Source organism: Lottia gigantea (genome assembly GCF_000327385.1).
Source record: "Lottia gigantea unplaced genomic scaffold LOTGIsca_62, whole genome shotgun sequence".
Taxonomy (NCBI): Eukaryota; Metazoa; Mollusca; class Gastropoda; family Lottiidae; genus Lottia; species Lottia gigantea.
The window spans coordinates 591,086-605,671 of record NW_008710115.1 but is presented as its reverse complement, the minus strand read 5'-3'; the positions used below and the strand labels follow the sequence as shown (position 1 = coordinate 605,671).

At 30.2% G+C, this 14,586-nt stretch overlaps 1 protein-coding gene across 1 annotated transcript; it reads left to right on the top strand.

Moving 5' to 3' along the window:
- Positions 1 to 1,134: 1,134 nt before the first annotated feature.
- LOTGIDRAFT_51609 (hypothetical protein) lies at positions 1,135 to 13,821 on the top strand (the record flags this gene model as incomplete). Its single annotated transcript, XM_009064341.1, has 9 exons — positions 1,135 to 1,328; positions 5,596 to 5,702; positions 5,932 to 6,058; positions 9,095 to 9,228; positions 10,243 to 10,452; positions 10,634 to 10,756; positions 10,911 to 11,048; positions 11,254 to 11,364; positions 12,515 to 13,821. Coding segments are annotated over 9 exons (2,451 nt in total), but the record flags the coding sequence as incomplete, so codon positions are not given.
- Between the last annotated feature and the right edge of the window lie 765 nt (positions 13,822 to 14,586).

The following is a 14,586-nucleotide window of genomic DNA, read 5'->3' as shown; positions in this document are numbered from 1 at the left end:
ATTATAATATGTCACAACTGGTTCTAGTCAAAAGATGAGTCAAAATGCATAAATTCCTGCAGTTGTATATTTATTTTATGTTGTAATATCAGATTGTTTAGACAGAATAGGGTGTGGTCAGACATGTTTCAAATTGTTCAAACAGGCTGATCTTAAAATATACAGACAATACAGTATGAATCACATGATACAATTGTCAATATGGTCACCATTATGTTTCCAATCTAATCTTTACTTGTTGATGCATATGGTGTTTGAACTTTACGAATTTGGTAGGGAGATTCAATTAGATTTAGAACACCTTGCAAACATCCCATCCTATCCATTAGAACTGTTTCTAGCTTGTAAATTCACTCCATATGTATTGACATTCTGACATTCCTCTTGCCTTTTTCTTCAATTAATTTGAGCAGAAGATAAGAAAATAATGTCATTATTGAGAAGATTTCCATATTTATCATAGATACTAACACATAATACAGGTTTTCACTTCTCTACTATTCAGCTTGGGTGTTTTTATATCAGATATAACATTTCACTATCACATATGTTTCAGACATAATATCTAACATCAAATAGATCTTCACAAAAAAAAATTATAATAAATTTCATTGAACTTTCACTATAAATTACTACATAAAAATTTTCAAATTCTTCTAGTACTGGAAAAAATACAGCAAAACACATATATTATGTGTTTTAAGCAATGTTTTACATATACACATGACATTTCAGAATAAACTCTTTTATGCTCATTTTTTTTTTTTGTTGTATGGAAGTACCATAGATATCATGGAATTTCAGGTACAATGACATTTCTTAATTTGATGATATTAGTATGGCACAAATTAATAGTTTAATACATTAGGTGTGAACAAAATTGGTACAAGTTACATAATTTTAGCATTCACATCCTTTGTTTGGTCACCTGGTAACATCTGAATGCCATGTTTTAAAACAAATTCCTCCAAAATCTAGATCCAATCAAACGGAATATCTAGATTTGATTGCATACAAACTGGATGTTAGATTTCCTTTCTAAAAATTGAATTTGAAAGTTGTCGAGTTTGTATTATTTTGTAAGAATTCCTATATGAAATTCTGAATAACATGTACATGTATTTTATTTTCTATTTTTCAGATACAGGTCATATTCAAGTGGATGTACCATTATCTAACTATACTAAATACCTGGGACAGACTATACGATTAAACTGTGAAATAACAGGTGACCCTACCCCTCAATATATCTGGTATAAAAATACTCTGGAAATTGATGAAAATGTTGATACTAGATATAGTGTTAAACCTACTGATTGGGGATCAAGGTAGGAATTTTATTATTATTCAACTTATATTACTCAGTAGAGCTTAACTTTCAATCCCAGCCAGTCCTTTACACATCAAACTTTGTATCTGCCATCAATCTTTTGCTTTTTTTGAAGTATTGGGATTCTGGATTATAATTACTTAATAAATAAATACCTTACCTGATTAAGGTACATTGAAAAAAAATTCTTGACCATACCATGTTTCATCTGCCCTGCATGTAGTTATTTGTTTCTGGTTGAGATTGAACACCAAGATCTGTAACCTTGCTACAAAGGCTATCAGTAGGTAGACAAAACCAAGGCCAACATCATTAAGAAAATCAAGAATAGAGCAAGTTTTTGTTGATGAATGGACTTTGACTTGGAAAAAATAAAACAGATTTAGATATAGAAATAATTTAAAATGTATGCGTGTTTGTCAATGTTTTGACAATACTTAAAGATTATCTAAAATATGTTGAAATATAAAATGATGTTGTGTAACATTAGATTGGTATGTAGGAAATAAACAGGTGTTATACAAATAAATAAATAAATACTACTATTAAACAGTGTTATATCATCTTAGAGAGAGATGGCATGGCATTTATTACAACCAGATACAGTTTTACTTTTGTACCTGCGACAGAGTTTTTTTTAAACACATCTTTCTCATCTTATGCATTTAATAATACATTTCACCAGCTTGGGTCTGCAATTTTGGCAAAAACTATCCACAGTTCCTCTTTTTTGGGAAAACAGCCCAATCTCGAGCCAGATTATGCCTTGTTTAAAAATATCACCAGAATAAATTGTACATGATAAAAGAAGCTGTTTAAATCTGTATAGTATGTGAATATTATCAATGATATAATGTATATGATTATCAATTTTTATAATGTTAAAGTTCAAGATAGTATATGTATGTAGGTGGTATAATACTCAATATTCAAATTGTTAAAATTACAAGTTTGTGAAAAGAATAATGCTCCTGTCTTTGTCCAAAACCATTGATGTAAGACAACTGATACCAGTAATGCCATGCAGTGTCCAATGAGAACCAGAACACAAGTTTCTTTTAGACTTTCAAAGCCTCTAGTTTTGTTCCTTAACCTATACTAACTATAAAATACTTCTCAGAGAGTATCTCCAAACATAGCCAAATATCTGCAAAAACCTTTGGCTAATCCATAAAAAATATATACCAGCTTCAAACTCTTGCAAGTAAGAAGGTACCTTTCAATTTTTTTAATGAATTTAGTATAAGTTTGGTCCCCATGAAATATAAATGCAGAATCAAATTCTTGCAAGTGAGAAGGTACCTTTCATATACAAATTTTTTCAATGAATTTTAGTATAATTTGGTTCTTATCTAAAGGGTATAAATATAAAAAGATAATGTCAGTTAAAACATAAACCACAACACTCTATTCAATTCCTCTAAACATCACTTCTATTGTATTAAAAGACAGTTTCAAGTGTAATTATTAAATGGTATCCAAAAATGAATTTTTTATTGTTTAACCTTTTGTAAATTATTAATTTGAAAAGGATTTTTGTTAATGATATTTCACAGATTTTCCATATTTAAAACAGATTTGACAGATTTCTTTGAAATTTGTTACAGACTTGATATTTAATGTGAATTATTAAAAATATTTCTGTCTCCCTACTTTAAACTGTCTAACAAAATTACCTCACTTATATTGAAACCTATTAAAAAAAGGAGAAAAATTAAATGTGTTTTGCATCTAAAATTATATGATTCTCCAGGGTATGATTGTAAAAAGTTAAAATAATTTTATTATGTTGTAGATGGGACATAAAAGGGATTAATCAAAATGAGATAACTTTTGAAACATTTTTTTATCAAAATTTTAACAGAACTTGCAGACGGGAATGTGTGTGCCAGTTCTGATAAGCACCATTTCTGAACTTAGAGAACTTTCTGGAAAGTCAAAAAGTGATGAAAAATCTTGGAGATTTAATCTATTAGATTTATCTAGGTAGTTAAAAAATAGAAGTATTTTATCTTAGGCGTAGATTTTAATATTATGAGTTTGCTCTGGTTTCAACAACAATAAAGATGTTGTGTCATTAATTGTTTGTAAATGAAGTATGAAATAAAAGAATGAAACCTCCCATACTGCCCTATCTTTATTGTTGATAAACTAGTTTTAGTACACCTTAGGCCTGTATTTTTTATTTCCGTGTGATTTTTAATGAATTATATAATCAAACAGCTGGTGAATTTTAATAGGTAATTTTCTTATCAAACTTTTCAAATTACGATGAGTCTGACAACTGGTACCCAAAATTTTCCCTGTATTTATGAGTAATTATAAGTTTATGTGGTGGTGTGGCATGGTAGAATTCTAGCCTTGGTACAAGAGGAAATGTTATAATATATAGATAAGATATTATCTTCAAGAGAGATTTTATATGGACTTTAATGTTTTTAATAACTTCTAATATCTAAAGGGTAGTTTTATAACACCATAAATATACTTTGTGTTTCCTATACCTGACATTTATATATGTGAACAAATAAAGATTACACCATTTTAAAACCAAATGTTGATATTACCATGAAAAACCTTTCTGGTATTTAATGACCAAACTTAAAGTTCCAATTTGTAAAGATGTATGCAGTGCAATTTGTCATGTGAATGTCCATTTGACAATAAGCAACTAATATGTGCTTTTAAGGAGTTTTATTGCCAGTGAATTGGGCAATTGGTTGAAAAATCTGTCATTGTTATTTTTATAAAAATTATCATGGAACTCTTTTCATTTGAATCCATAAGTTATCAAATAGAGTTACCAATACACACTACTGCAAGCAGCAATAGTAGAAAGATGATGGCAGGTTTTTCAAGTGGTAATAGACCTATGTTAATATAAATAATTTAAAACCTGTTAAAGTATATCAGAATGGTAATAATTAAAAGCACATAGTTTTTTTTATTAACAGTAGATAATGTTTAGGGTAAATAAGAAATTGAGAATAAGTAAGTAGATGATATTACATCTATCTTATAAACACCTTCAGTTAAACATTGGGTGGTTTTTATCATGTCGGTCTTCTGTCTTCATTAAATATAACATTATCTTTTAACATGTCTCTCTCAAAACTCACTTGGCTCACTTTTCTTACCTTTTATTCACTAATGTTGGATGGTTTAACTTTCATTTACACTGAATCTTCTTTTCAAAGTGTATCTGTGTAAAGCCGGGCGTCCACTTGCGAATTTTTTCTGCAAGTTTTAGCTAATTACTCACAAGAGAAATGTCAGTTCAATGTTCATTAAAGGCTGAATAGTAAAAATGAAATTCAATGTTAGTCATTAAAGTACATCAGTACTGATCTAACTTGGCCCTAGTTCTATTAAAAATTTGGAAGGTGTAAATTCACCTTGTACTTGGCTAATCTTTTTTATTACAACCTCAAAATGTTAAAAAGATGTCTAATGTTACCAAAACAGCACCAATTAAATCCTTCCCTTCCTTTGAAAAAGCAGGAAACCATTCCTGTAAGTCTACGGTGCCATGTTTTGTACTGAACAATCTGTTTGTTTTAAAGACATATTTCCTCAAGTTGATTTTAGTACAGTAATTTGTTTGAAAAGTGTAAGAAATGTGTTATAAGGTGATTATAAGATTGTTGGTGTTTTTTCTATTATTTAATGTTTTGTTGTTTTAAACTCTAGATTTGAGTACAATGATATAGTAACTGTTACCATATGATACCATGGTTAACGTAATGTTAACTTGTCAAGTATGGTACCTCTTGTCAACTCATGGTTACAATACCCCTTGTCAACGCACATTCATAATCACTTTTCAATTTACATAACCATTTGTGAACTCATGGTTACCATTCTCCTCATCAGCTGTGATTACCATTTGTGAACTTATGGTTACCATTCAACCATTTGGGAACTCATGGTTACCATTCAAATATTTGTGAACTCATGGTTACCATTCAACCATTTGTGAACTTATGGTTACAATTCAACCATTTGTGAACTCATGGTTACCATTCAACCATTTGTGAACTCATGGTTACCATTATCCTCATCAGCTGTGATAACCATTTGTGAACACATGGTTAGCATTCTCCTCATCAGCTCTGATAACCATTTGTGAACTCATGGTTACCATTCACCTTGTTTCCTCTGATAACCATTTGTAATTTGTGTATCCATTCGTCAAGAATCTCATTTGAAAGTAAAACGATAACACAGACGTATTAATTGTTATGTATACATTTTTGTCATTGCAGATTGCGTATTGTGAATCTAGCAGCTGATGATGCTGGTCTGTATTCCTGTAAAGCTATAAATAGATTTGGTTCTAAAGAAACTAGTGGACAGTTAGTCATCAAGAATGGTAAGTTATATATATTACTTAATGAAATATTAAAATATTGAAAAAGTACCAATGAATGTCCAACTGTAAATGTAAATGTAAATTTGCATTTCTTTCATAAAGCTCAGGAAACTGCTTGTTCAAAATTCAAATCTTGTCAAAGACTAGCAGCATTACAGAGAAGTCCAAAAGGTTACTTTGTGTATTAATATTACTGGAATAAACATAACATTTGATGTTTTACTTGTAGAATATCCACCACCACCTAAAGTTCAACCTGATTCAGGTCGTAATAAGAATAATAAAAAAGATGGTAGTGATACAATAGATTATGATATTAAATCTATTTTACCAGGAGCTGATGGTAGCAATGGAGGGTAGGTGTCATTCATTTCTTCATTCATTTATTCATACATATATTCATTCATATGTTAGGAGACAATAAAAAACACTCTTTCTCTTGTCCTTAAAATTTTCTGTTTTCTGTCTTTTGTCCTTTAGATTTCTGTTTTTTTTTTGGCTTTGATCCTTTAAGTTTTCAGGAATTTTTAGTTTAATGCCTTCTGGCCTTTATATTTTGCTAACATTATAATGCTCAGTTGGATATCAAGACATTATGTTTATATTAGATTATGATGTTTATTGAGATAAAAGTATCCATAAAGAAACAAGCTGTTTGTATTAATCTACCAACAGATATTAACAAGACCACCTTATTGCATTAGAAATAACACATTCCTGTGTGTGCATATTACTTATGTCATATTAAGATAAGAATTAAATCCTTCGATAAACAGATAGAAATATTTAATTTGGAGCTGGCTTGGCTGGCACGAAGGTTTATAAATAGTAACATTTTTACATGTTTTATATACAATTTCTACATTTTATTAGAATCTACCACATTCTCTGATGAAATTAAAAAGTCTTTATCAAACTTATGTAATTTAATTAAAAGATAAATTAACTCTTACTATTTCCAGAATAGCCAATTTCATGCGGTAAACACAAATATAAATCAATTTCTTACATGTTTGAAGTTAAAATTGGTATTTATTTAGGATTTAGAGATTAACAAAACATGTACATATAAGATAAGAAAATATATATAAAGATGTTCAAAAGGGAAATAAGTGAATGATACAGTTGATTTTAGGATTTAAAAACTTACAAGCTCTGGGTGGAACAGACAGCTTTAAGGCAAACCAGACGAGAAAAAAGTCAAACCACCTTTTGACTGTAGACAAGTTGATATCGACAAGTATTGACAATAGGATAAGAGGAGGCTAGAATTACTGAGAATTCTACAAACTTTTTAAACCTTGAAACAACTTGTAACTTGTAGGAAACATCTAAAATAACACTCAATCTATTGTTATATAAGTCCCAACTAACACTATTAATCTAACACTTTAATCATTGTATGGGTGGGGCAAACCCTAGGATCACCTTCCTCTAAATTACAGGCTATAAATTGAGTATTTCAATTAATTCTCTAATTTCTTATGGGTAGGAGGTTAAGAAATTTGTCGTCCATTTGATTGCTAGGTGGAGATGAGTAAATAGATTGACATCTGTATAACAATGGAGTTAGAAATAATAACGTAATTCTTACTTATTCTAGGATGTGAAGTGAATAATGTAAGGAATATAAGAATGAATCGAGAATAAGGTTTCTTATATTACGATATTTTTTTATCATGTTTAAAAATATAATATCACTTCTCTTATCAAATAAATAGGGGAATATTATCCACAAACTTTCTAAAACTCGTTTTAAAAAAAAAGGTCAAAACTCAGTAAGAAAATTGCAGTTGTAATTCAGCTGATATGGTAATTAAGTATAAGGTTACAGTTTGTCGTAAGTCCTACTGATTTTCAATTGAAAATAAAGCTAATAATTTAAGGTTGAGAGCTGGAAGAACTCTGCATGAGATCCAGTCTGGTAACAGTAGGGTAGTAATATATAAATATTAATGGAATAATAACATACTGTGTGGTAATATGACATCAAATAAATACCCAATTGAAATTAGACTGAATAATACACTATAATTATATCTTATTGTTCCCGTGTACCTATTAACATTACTTAATAATAACAAAGATTATCTTTTTACTCATTTTTTTCCAATATTATATGTTGTATCTTGTCTTTTTTTCAGATTTAATGGAAAATACAACTCTAATTTATTTCCTGATAATGAGTAGGTGTTATTTATGTTTTTAATTTTAAAATTTATTTAAAACATACATGAAACATGTGTTATATGAGTCTTTATACCTTTTTCTCATTATCCTTATTCTGTGACCCATTTTATTTTGTTTCATTGTCATTTTATGTCATTGGTCACAACCAAGGGAGGGGTTATGATTACGCAGTATATATCTGACCTTAAAGTGACCATTACCTAGTGACATCACATAACAATAACGTCACAGGCTTAGAGTTATATTACTTTATGGTATATGATGTTTGATTTCGTTTACACTCTGTGTTCAAAGGGTTAATTGAATAAAAAATAATGATAGACTTCCAATTGGCATTCATATTCCTGACACAACTAGCAGTTTATGAACCTTAAACCAAACCTTTAAAACACTTGTTATAGATGATTCAGTGCTCAAAATGAACCTGTAAAGAAATATTGTTGATACACCTAACATCTTTATTGAATTAATGTGTAGATATATATATATGTGATATGATATCATATATATCATGTTAGATATGATAATTAGACAATATATTGTTACAATTTTGTCTCACATATTGTTTTTCTTACATTTAAATTATTTCTGGTTTATTTTACTAACAATGTTATTTTTTCAAATTGCAATTGTTTTTGGAATTCAATATCTCAGACACCAAGTTTCATATAAAATGTACTGATTGTACTTATATACTGGTTTACATGTTATTGATTTAAACTTTGGCGTAAAGGTATTAGAATTTGTTTGTGGAATATCTGGATTAAAAAAAGCATTATGCCACTGTGCCTGTGAGGGTTTGTAATGAGGTTTTCTAAATTGTGCATGTGTATTGGGGACACTGATAGCATCTCTTTTCTAATCTTTTCCACCACCATTCCAATTTTTAATCAGATGTTTGTGGTTCCTTCAATTCCACTAAAACTAAGTGTTCAATGATGTCTCTGATCGCGAAAGGACCTTATGTGAAAAGCATATTTTGTGATGAGTGACATCATCAAACACTTTTTATTGTGAAATTGCAGGCATGTGATTGAAATTGGAATGGTGCAAATTGATGCTATTGGTGTCCCTGATACACTTTTAGACAACCTCTTTACTATCCCTTTAAACTTCAAAAATCTTGTTTTGTGATTGTCATTATTTCTTGTGCATTGAAACCATATCAAAATTGATGAATATAAAAATGTTTTGTTTTGTAGGAAAGATGACATAGATCAAGGTGATGGATTTTGTCAAGTTCATCGTGGTAGTACATGTTCTAAATATGTTGGTAACAAGAGTATCTATGTGTCAACTAAATTTACTCAAGGTCTTCGTGAAGAACGATTTATAGGTAATATTATTAGTATTATTTTACTAGCTAGTATGACAAATAATTGTAATTTACTAGTTATGTAGTAATATGAGCTAGTAGGCTGGAATTTTTTACAAAAGTCTGATCCCTAGACACTGTGGTTTATGGTTCTTTATTATGGCCAGTAAATCATACTAATTGGAAATATTGATGCTTTCACAAAAAACAGAAATGGCTTGCATGTATCAAACATATTAGATACTGAAATGTTTCTTGTTTGAAGGTTCAATTGAAATAATTATGTTCTCGAAATTTAAAATGGGCCTAGGTTTTTAACGTAATTTTATAGATAAGATAAATCTGAACAAAGAGATTGGACTGCAGTCTACACTATTTCCATTAAAATCTTGAAGTGACCACTTAACATGCTAAAAACTCTGTCGGAAAAATGTGTCTAGCTTAAAGAATAAAATCGTGGCAGAGCAATATTGCTCAATTTACATGAAATTCAATACTTGATACCTGTACATTTTTAACATCAAAGTAACATTTTACAACGGGTATATTAGACTGTTCAGTAACAACTGTCTTGATATTAAGTGATTTCAACATTACATCAAATTCTTTTATTATAATGTTATTTATTATTTAACTCTCTTAAGACTGTATTTATACACAAATATGTGACTTTATAAATACAGTGTGACATATTAGGTATTAGTTTACCCATATTGGTATAAAATGATCAGCACATGGCTTGTGTGATATGTCAGTAATATGTCTCTTGAGTCTTTTCAACTATAAAAAATCTGTCTTCTGGAGGTTATTACTGACTTTCTTACATTCTAGACTAGTTTTATGCATGTACTCCAATCTGTATACCATGTTTCAGTTTCTATTTATAATGAAATAAATAAGTTTACATCAAATTAATAGGAACTAGGTTTGACAAATCAAAAGATAAAATATAGGTTAGAAAAATAGTCTGCAACTTCAAAAAGATCCTGTTATTTATTTGATTATACTATCTTTTTTTCTTCTCTTTTATTCTAGCTGCATTTGCTGTAATAGGTTCATCCAATCATTTATCTAAAGAGTGCCAAACATTTGCCATCCCTTCCTTATGTTACCATGCCTTCCCATTGTGTGATGACTCCAGAGGTAAACCAAGACCAAAACAGATCTGTAAAGATGAATGTGAAGCTTTAGAAGATAATATTTGTAAAACAGAATATATCTTAGCTAAACGTCATCCATTGATAGGTAATTTTATTTTATTTTGGACTAATTCTGCTCATTACTGAATAAACTGTGTGTTTTTTTGTTGCAATTTGATTATGCCCATTGTCTATCTAATACAGAAGTATAAGTATTGGTTTTAAAATGTTGGTAGTAGGCCTATCATACTGGTGAATATTAATCAATAATTATGTATATTTTGTAGGTGATAGATTATTACCAGATTGTAGTAAGCTAGCTGGACCTGGTACACCAGAAGGTGATGACTGTATCAGAATTGGTGTACCTATGTCTAAAAAATCTAACAAAAATAAGAAAGACAATTCAGGTAACTTCAAAATATTCTTTCTCTCTAAAAAAGAATTTCACATGTGGATTGAGGAGAGAATATTGAATAAATAATGGTATATTATAATTTTTTTTATATATTTTGTATATTATAATATTTTGTATATATAATTGTATATTATAATATTTTGTAGATGAAGCTAATTGTTATAATGGTACTGGTAGTAATTATCAGGGTAAAACAAGTCGTACTAAATCAGGCTATACTTGTCAATCCTGGCAATCCAATAAACCTCATCAACATTTCTATACTGCTACATATCCTGAATTAGGTAATTGATTTACATCTAATGAAACTCTCTGTCAATATGTCCTCATTGCATACATCATGGCATTGTCAATTTTTTTAAAATTCATTAAGAATTGAAGAGGTTTACTGCATGAATTCAAATTTCACTTTAAACAGAAAAGTATCCAGTTTTGTTCATTCTTAGACCAATTGATTTGTTAACTAAAATTCTCTGTTGATTTTTTCAGCTATGGGTGGACATAATTACTGTCGTAATCCTGGAAATGAAGAAAGTGGACCATGGTGTTTTACTACTAATAAAAATGTACCGAAAGAATTGTGTGACATACCTAAATGTGGTAAGTAAAACTAATTACTTTTTATAAGATATAAAATTACATTTGGACCACACTATATGAGAGATCAGGTTGAACATAAATATTTGATTATTTAAAGCCTGTCCACTGAAGAGTTCATTAAAGTTAACATTTTTATCAAATAATGATTTACAGTGTTATAAATTGATATTGATGAAATATTTTGTTAATTGTAAGAGCTATCTAAAGTACCTCTCAACAATTGAAGTAATGCACTTGACTGGTTATAAAAACTGAGCTAAATTATGACTTGCTGAAAGTAGTTCAAATATCAAGGCTTTTGAAAACTTTTAAAAATGTAATTAAAAGTAGAGTATCAGATATAAAATTTATAACCTTTTTATTTACCTATAATAGAAGCTAAATGGTTTACTTTTCGCCGAGTAAACAGACAACCTTGGAGCTTCTTTTTATGTCTGCATTTTAATACCAGCTTTTTAGCTTAAGTTACCTCATAAAATAGTAGACATCATGTTGTTTTCTATTATAAAGACCAAACCATGTTGAAAAATCTTTTGATATTATTAGATAAATATTATTAAAGTCTACTTCATTGTAATATCCTCTAGTATCCGGTTTCAATCATAAAAATTCTTCTTCTTCCAAATGTATTCTTTTAAATATGGGTTAATAAAAAGCCTTCTGCGGAAATTGATTAAAATTTGTCAAAAATTGCACTTAAAATTTGTATTCTTTGTTAATGTAAAAGTATAAATTTCATGCCCCTCGCTATAATAAAAGACTATATTAAGTACAGAAGTAGAAGATATATTGTAATATGAGAGACATGACAAATGGCTAGATTAGAGTGTACAAAATGCATTTTACACTCACTATGTAAAGTTAGAAAGTGCAATTTTATGGAATAGTGTGATAAAATAAAAGTTGTATTTTAGAATATTTTTTTATGTGCAGGTGGATGGTTTAGCGTTTTATGTCTCAAATTTAATGTGATCAGATACATGAACCTTTATGTGTCTTTTTTATTGGACATAATTTTATAACTCCTTTGATGTTTCTTTATCATGGTGAATATATTTACATGTACTAATCTAACAACACATAACACATCCTTTCTCACTCCATATTTTTATTTTGTTTATTTCAGAAAGTTTACCAGGATTTAATCAAGGCAATCAAGGTACACAGAGTACACATGTACCAGGTGAAGAAGGCAACAAGTTAATGTTTATTTTGGTACCTGGTATAACAGTACCATTAGCACTAGCTCTATTGCTAGCCTTGGTTTGTTTCTGTCAAAGATCACGAAGTAACAACAGTAAAGGAAAAGTACCAAGTAGAAATACTGGTGCTGGTGTAGGGAGTGGTAATCATGAGATGACACCATTGAATCCTAAAACTGGTACCAGGGCTCGTGAGTTTCCTATGAATAATGTAAGATTTCTACAGGAGCTGGGAGAAGGAGCATTTGGGAAGGTCTATAAAGGAGAGCTAATGGGACTGTATGGTGACAATACTGTAACAAAAGTAGCAATTAAAACTCTGAAGGAAAATGCAGCACCTAAAGTTCAAAATGATTTTCGGAGAGAAGTGGATCTAATGTCTGAAATGCGGCATCCGAATATTGTGTGTTTATTAGGTGTGTCTATGAAACAGGATCCAATGTGTATGTTATTTGAATATATGACGCATGGTGATCTACATGAGTATCTAATAGCTCATAGCCCTAATTCAGATATCTCAAATTTCGAGGAAAGTGGTCAGCAAAAGATATTAGATTATTTGGATATGTTACATATTGCTACTCAGATTGGTGCTGGAATGGAATACCTTGCTAGTCATCATTTTGTTCACCGTGATTTGGCTGCTAGAAATGTGTTGGTTGGTGATAATCTTATTATTAAGATATCTGATTTTGGGTTATCACGAGATATCTACTCTTCTGATTATTATAGAGTCCAGAGTAAATCTCTACTCCCTGTTCGTTGGATGCCTCCAGAGTCAATAATGTATGGTAAATTCACCACCGATAGTGATGTATGGTCTTTTGGAGTTGTTCTGTGGGAAATATTCAGCTTTGGTCTTCAGCCTTACTATGGTTTCTCTAATCAAGAAGTTATAGAAATGATCAGATCCCGTCAATTACTGCCTTGTCCTGAAGAATGTCCAGCTAGAATCTATGGTTTAATGGTAGAGTGTTGGCATGAGATGCCTAATAGAAGACCACCATTCAGAGAGATTCATGCCCGATTGAGAGCATGGAAGGGAGAACTTTTGGCTAGTCAGAATCCTCACTGGAGTATATCTCAGAGTCAATCAGCTCATTCAAGTAGCACTCATCAGAGTTCTCACAGTCAACCCAGTCATCATAGTAGTACTGGTCCTAGTAATACCACAGCTGTTACTGGTCTCACTGGTAGTAGTAATACATCAGATCAACTAATGCCTTACCCTCAATATTCAGCTCAACAACAACCTCCTCAAATGATGCAACATCATCCTTATATGGCCAACCAACCTGGAGCTCCATTACAACCTGGTCATCCACTATACATGGCACGGTTTCCTGTTCCCCCACCATACAGTGGAAATCAAATGAATCGTGGTGCTAATACAGCTGGTTCTGTTACCAGTTCCAAATCATCAAGCAGCACATCAGCTTCAGAAACTTTAACAAAACCTCCACAAGGTAATAATTTAAATAGAAATGGACAGCAAAACTATAATACAAATGGGCTTGCTAGTCCACCACCAGTTACTGTAGGTGATTGTAATCGATATAATAATTTGATGTCACATAATGTGTACATTCCTGATACACGGACTTCAGCAATATAATTAAATTACTTAAAAGTGTGTACTAATTACTAGTGCAGGAACTATACACCGTTATCAGTGATATTATTATTACTTATTGTGGTCAAAAGTGCTATGACTAAAGACAATACAGACTATCTGCAAGGGAGACTGTCCCATGGTTAAAGTATGTTTGTTTCGTATGCAATAAGACTACAAGACTGTTTTTTTATGTTTTTGTGAAGATATTACTTGTAAAAAAAAAAATTTTGTGGTGCTATACAAATTGTTTTCTATTTTGAATTTTTTTGAAATGTATATGATTTGTACCATTAAATATTTAATCAAAATTTACTCCTATCATTTTTTGGTAGTGTATACTTATAAGTTATTCAGGGAGCATTTTTCTCTTAAATAAATAATATTCATTTGGCTAAAGATCACAAC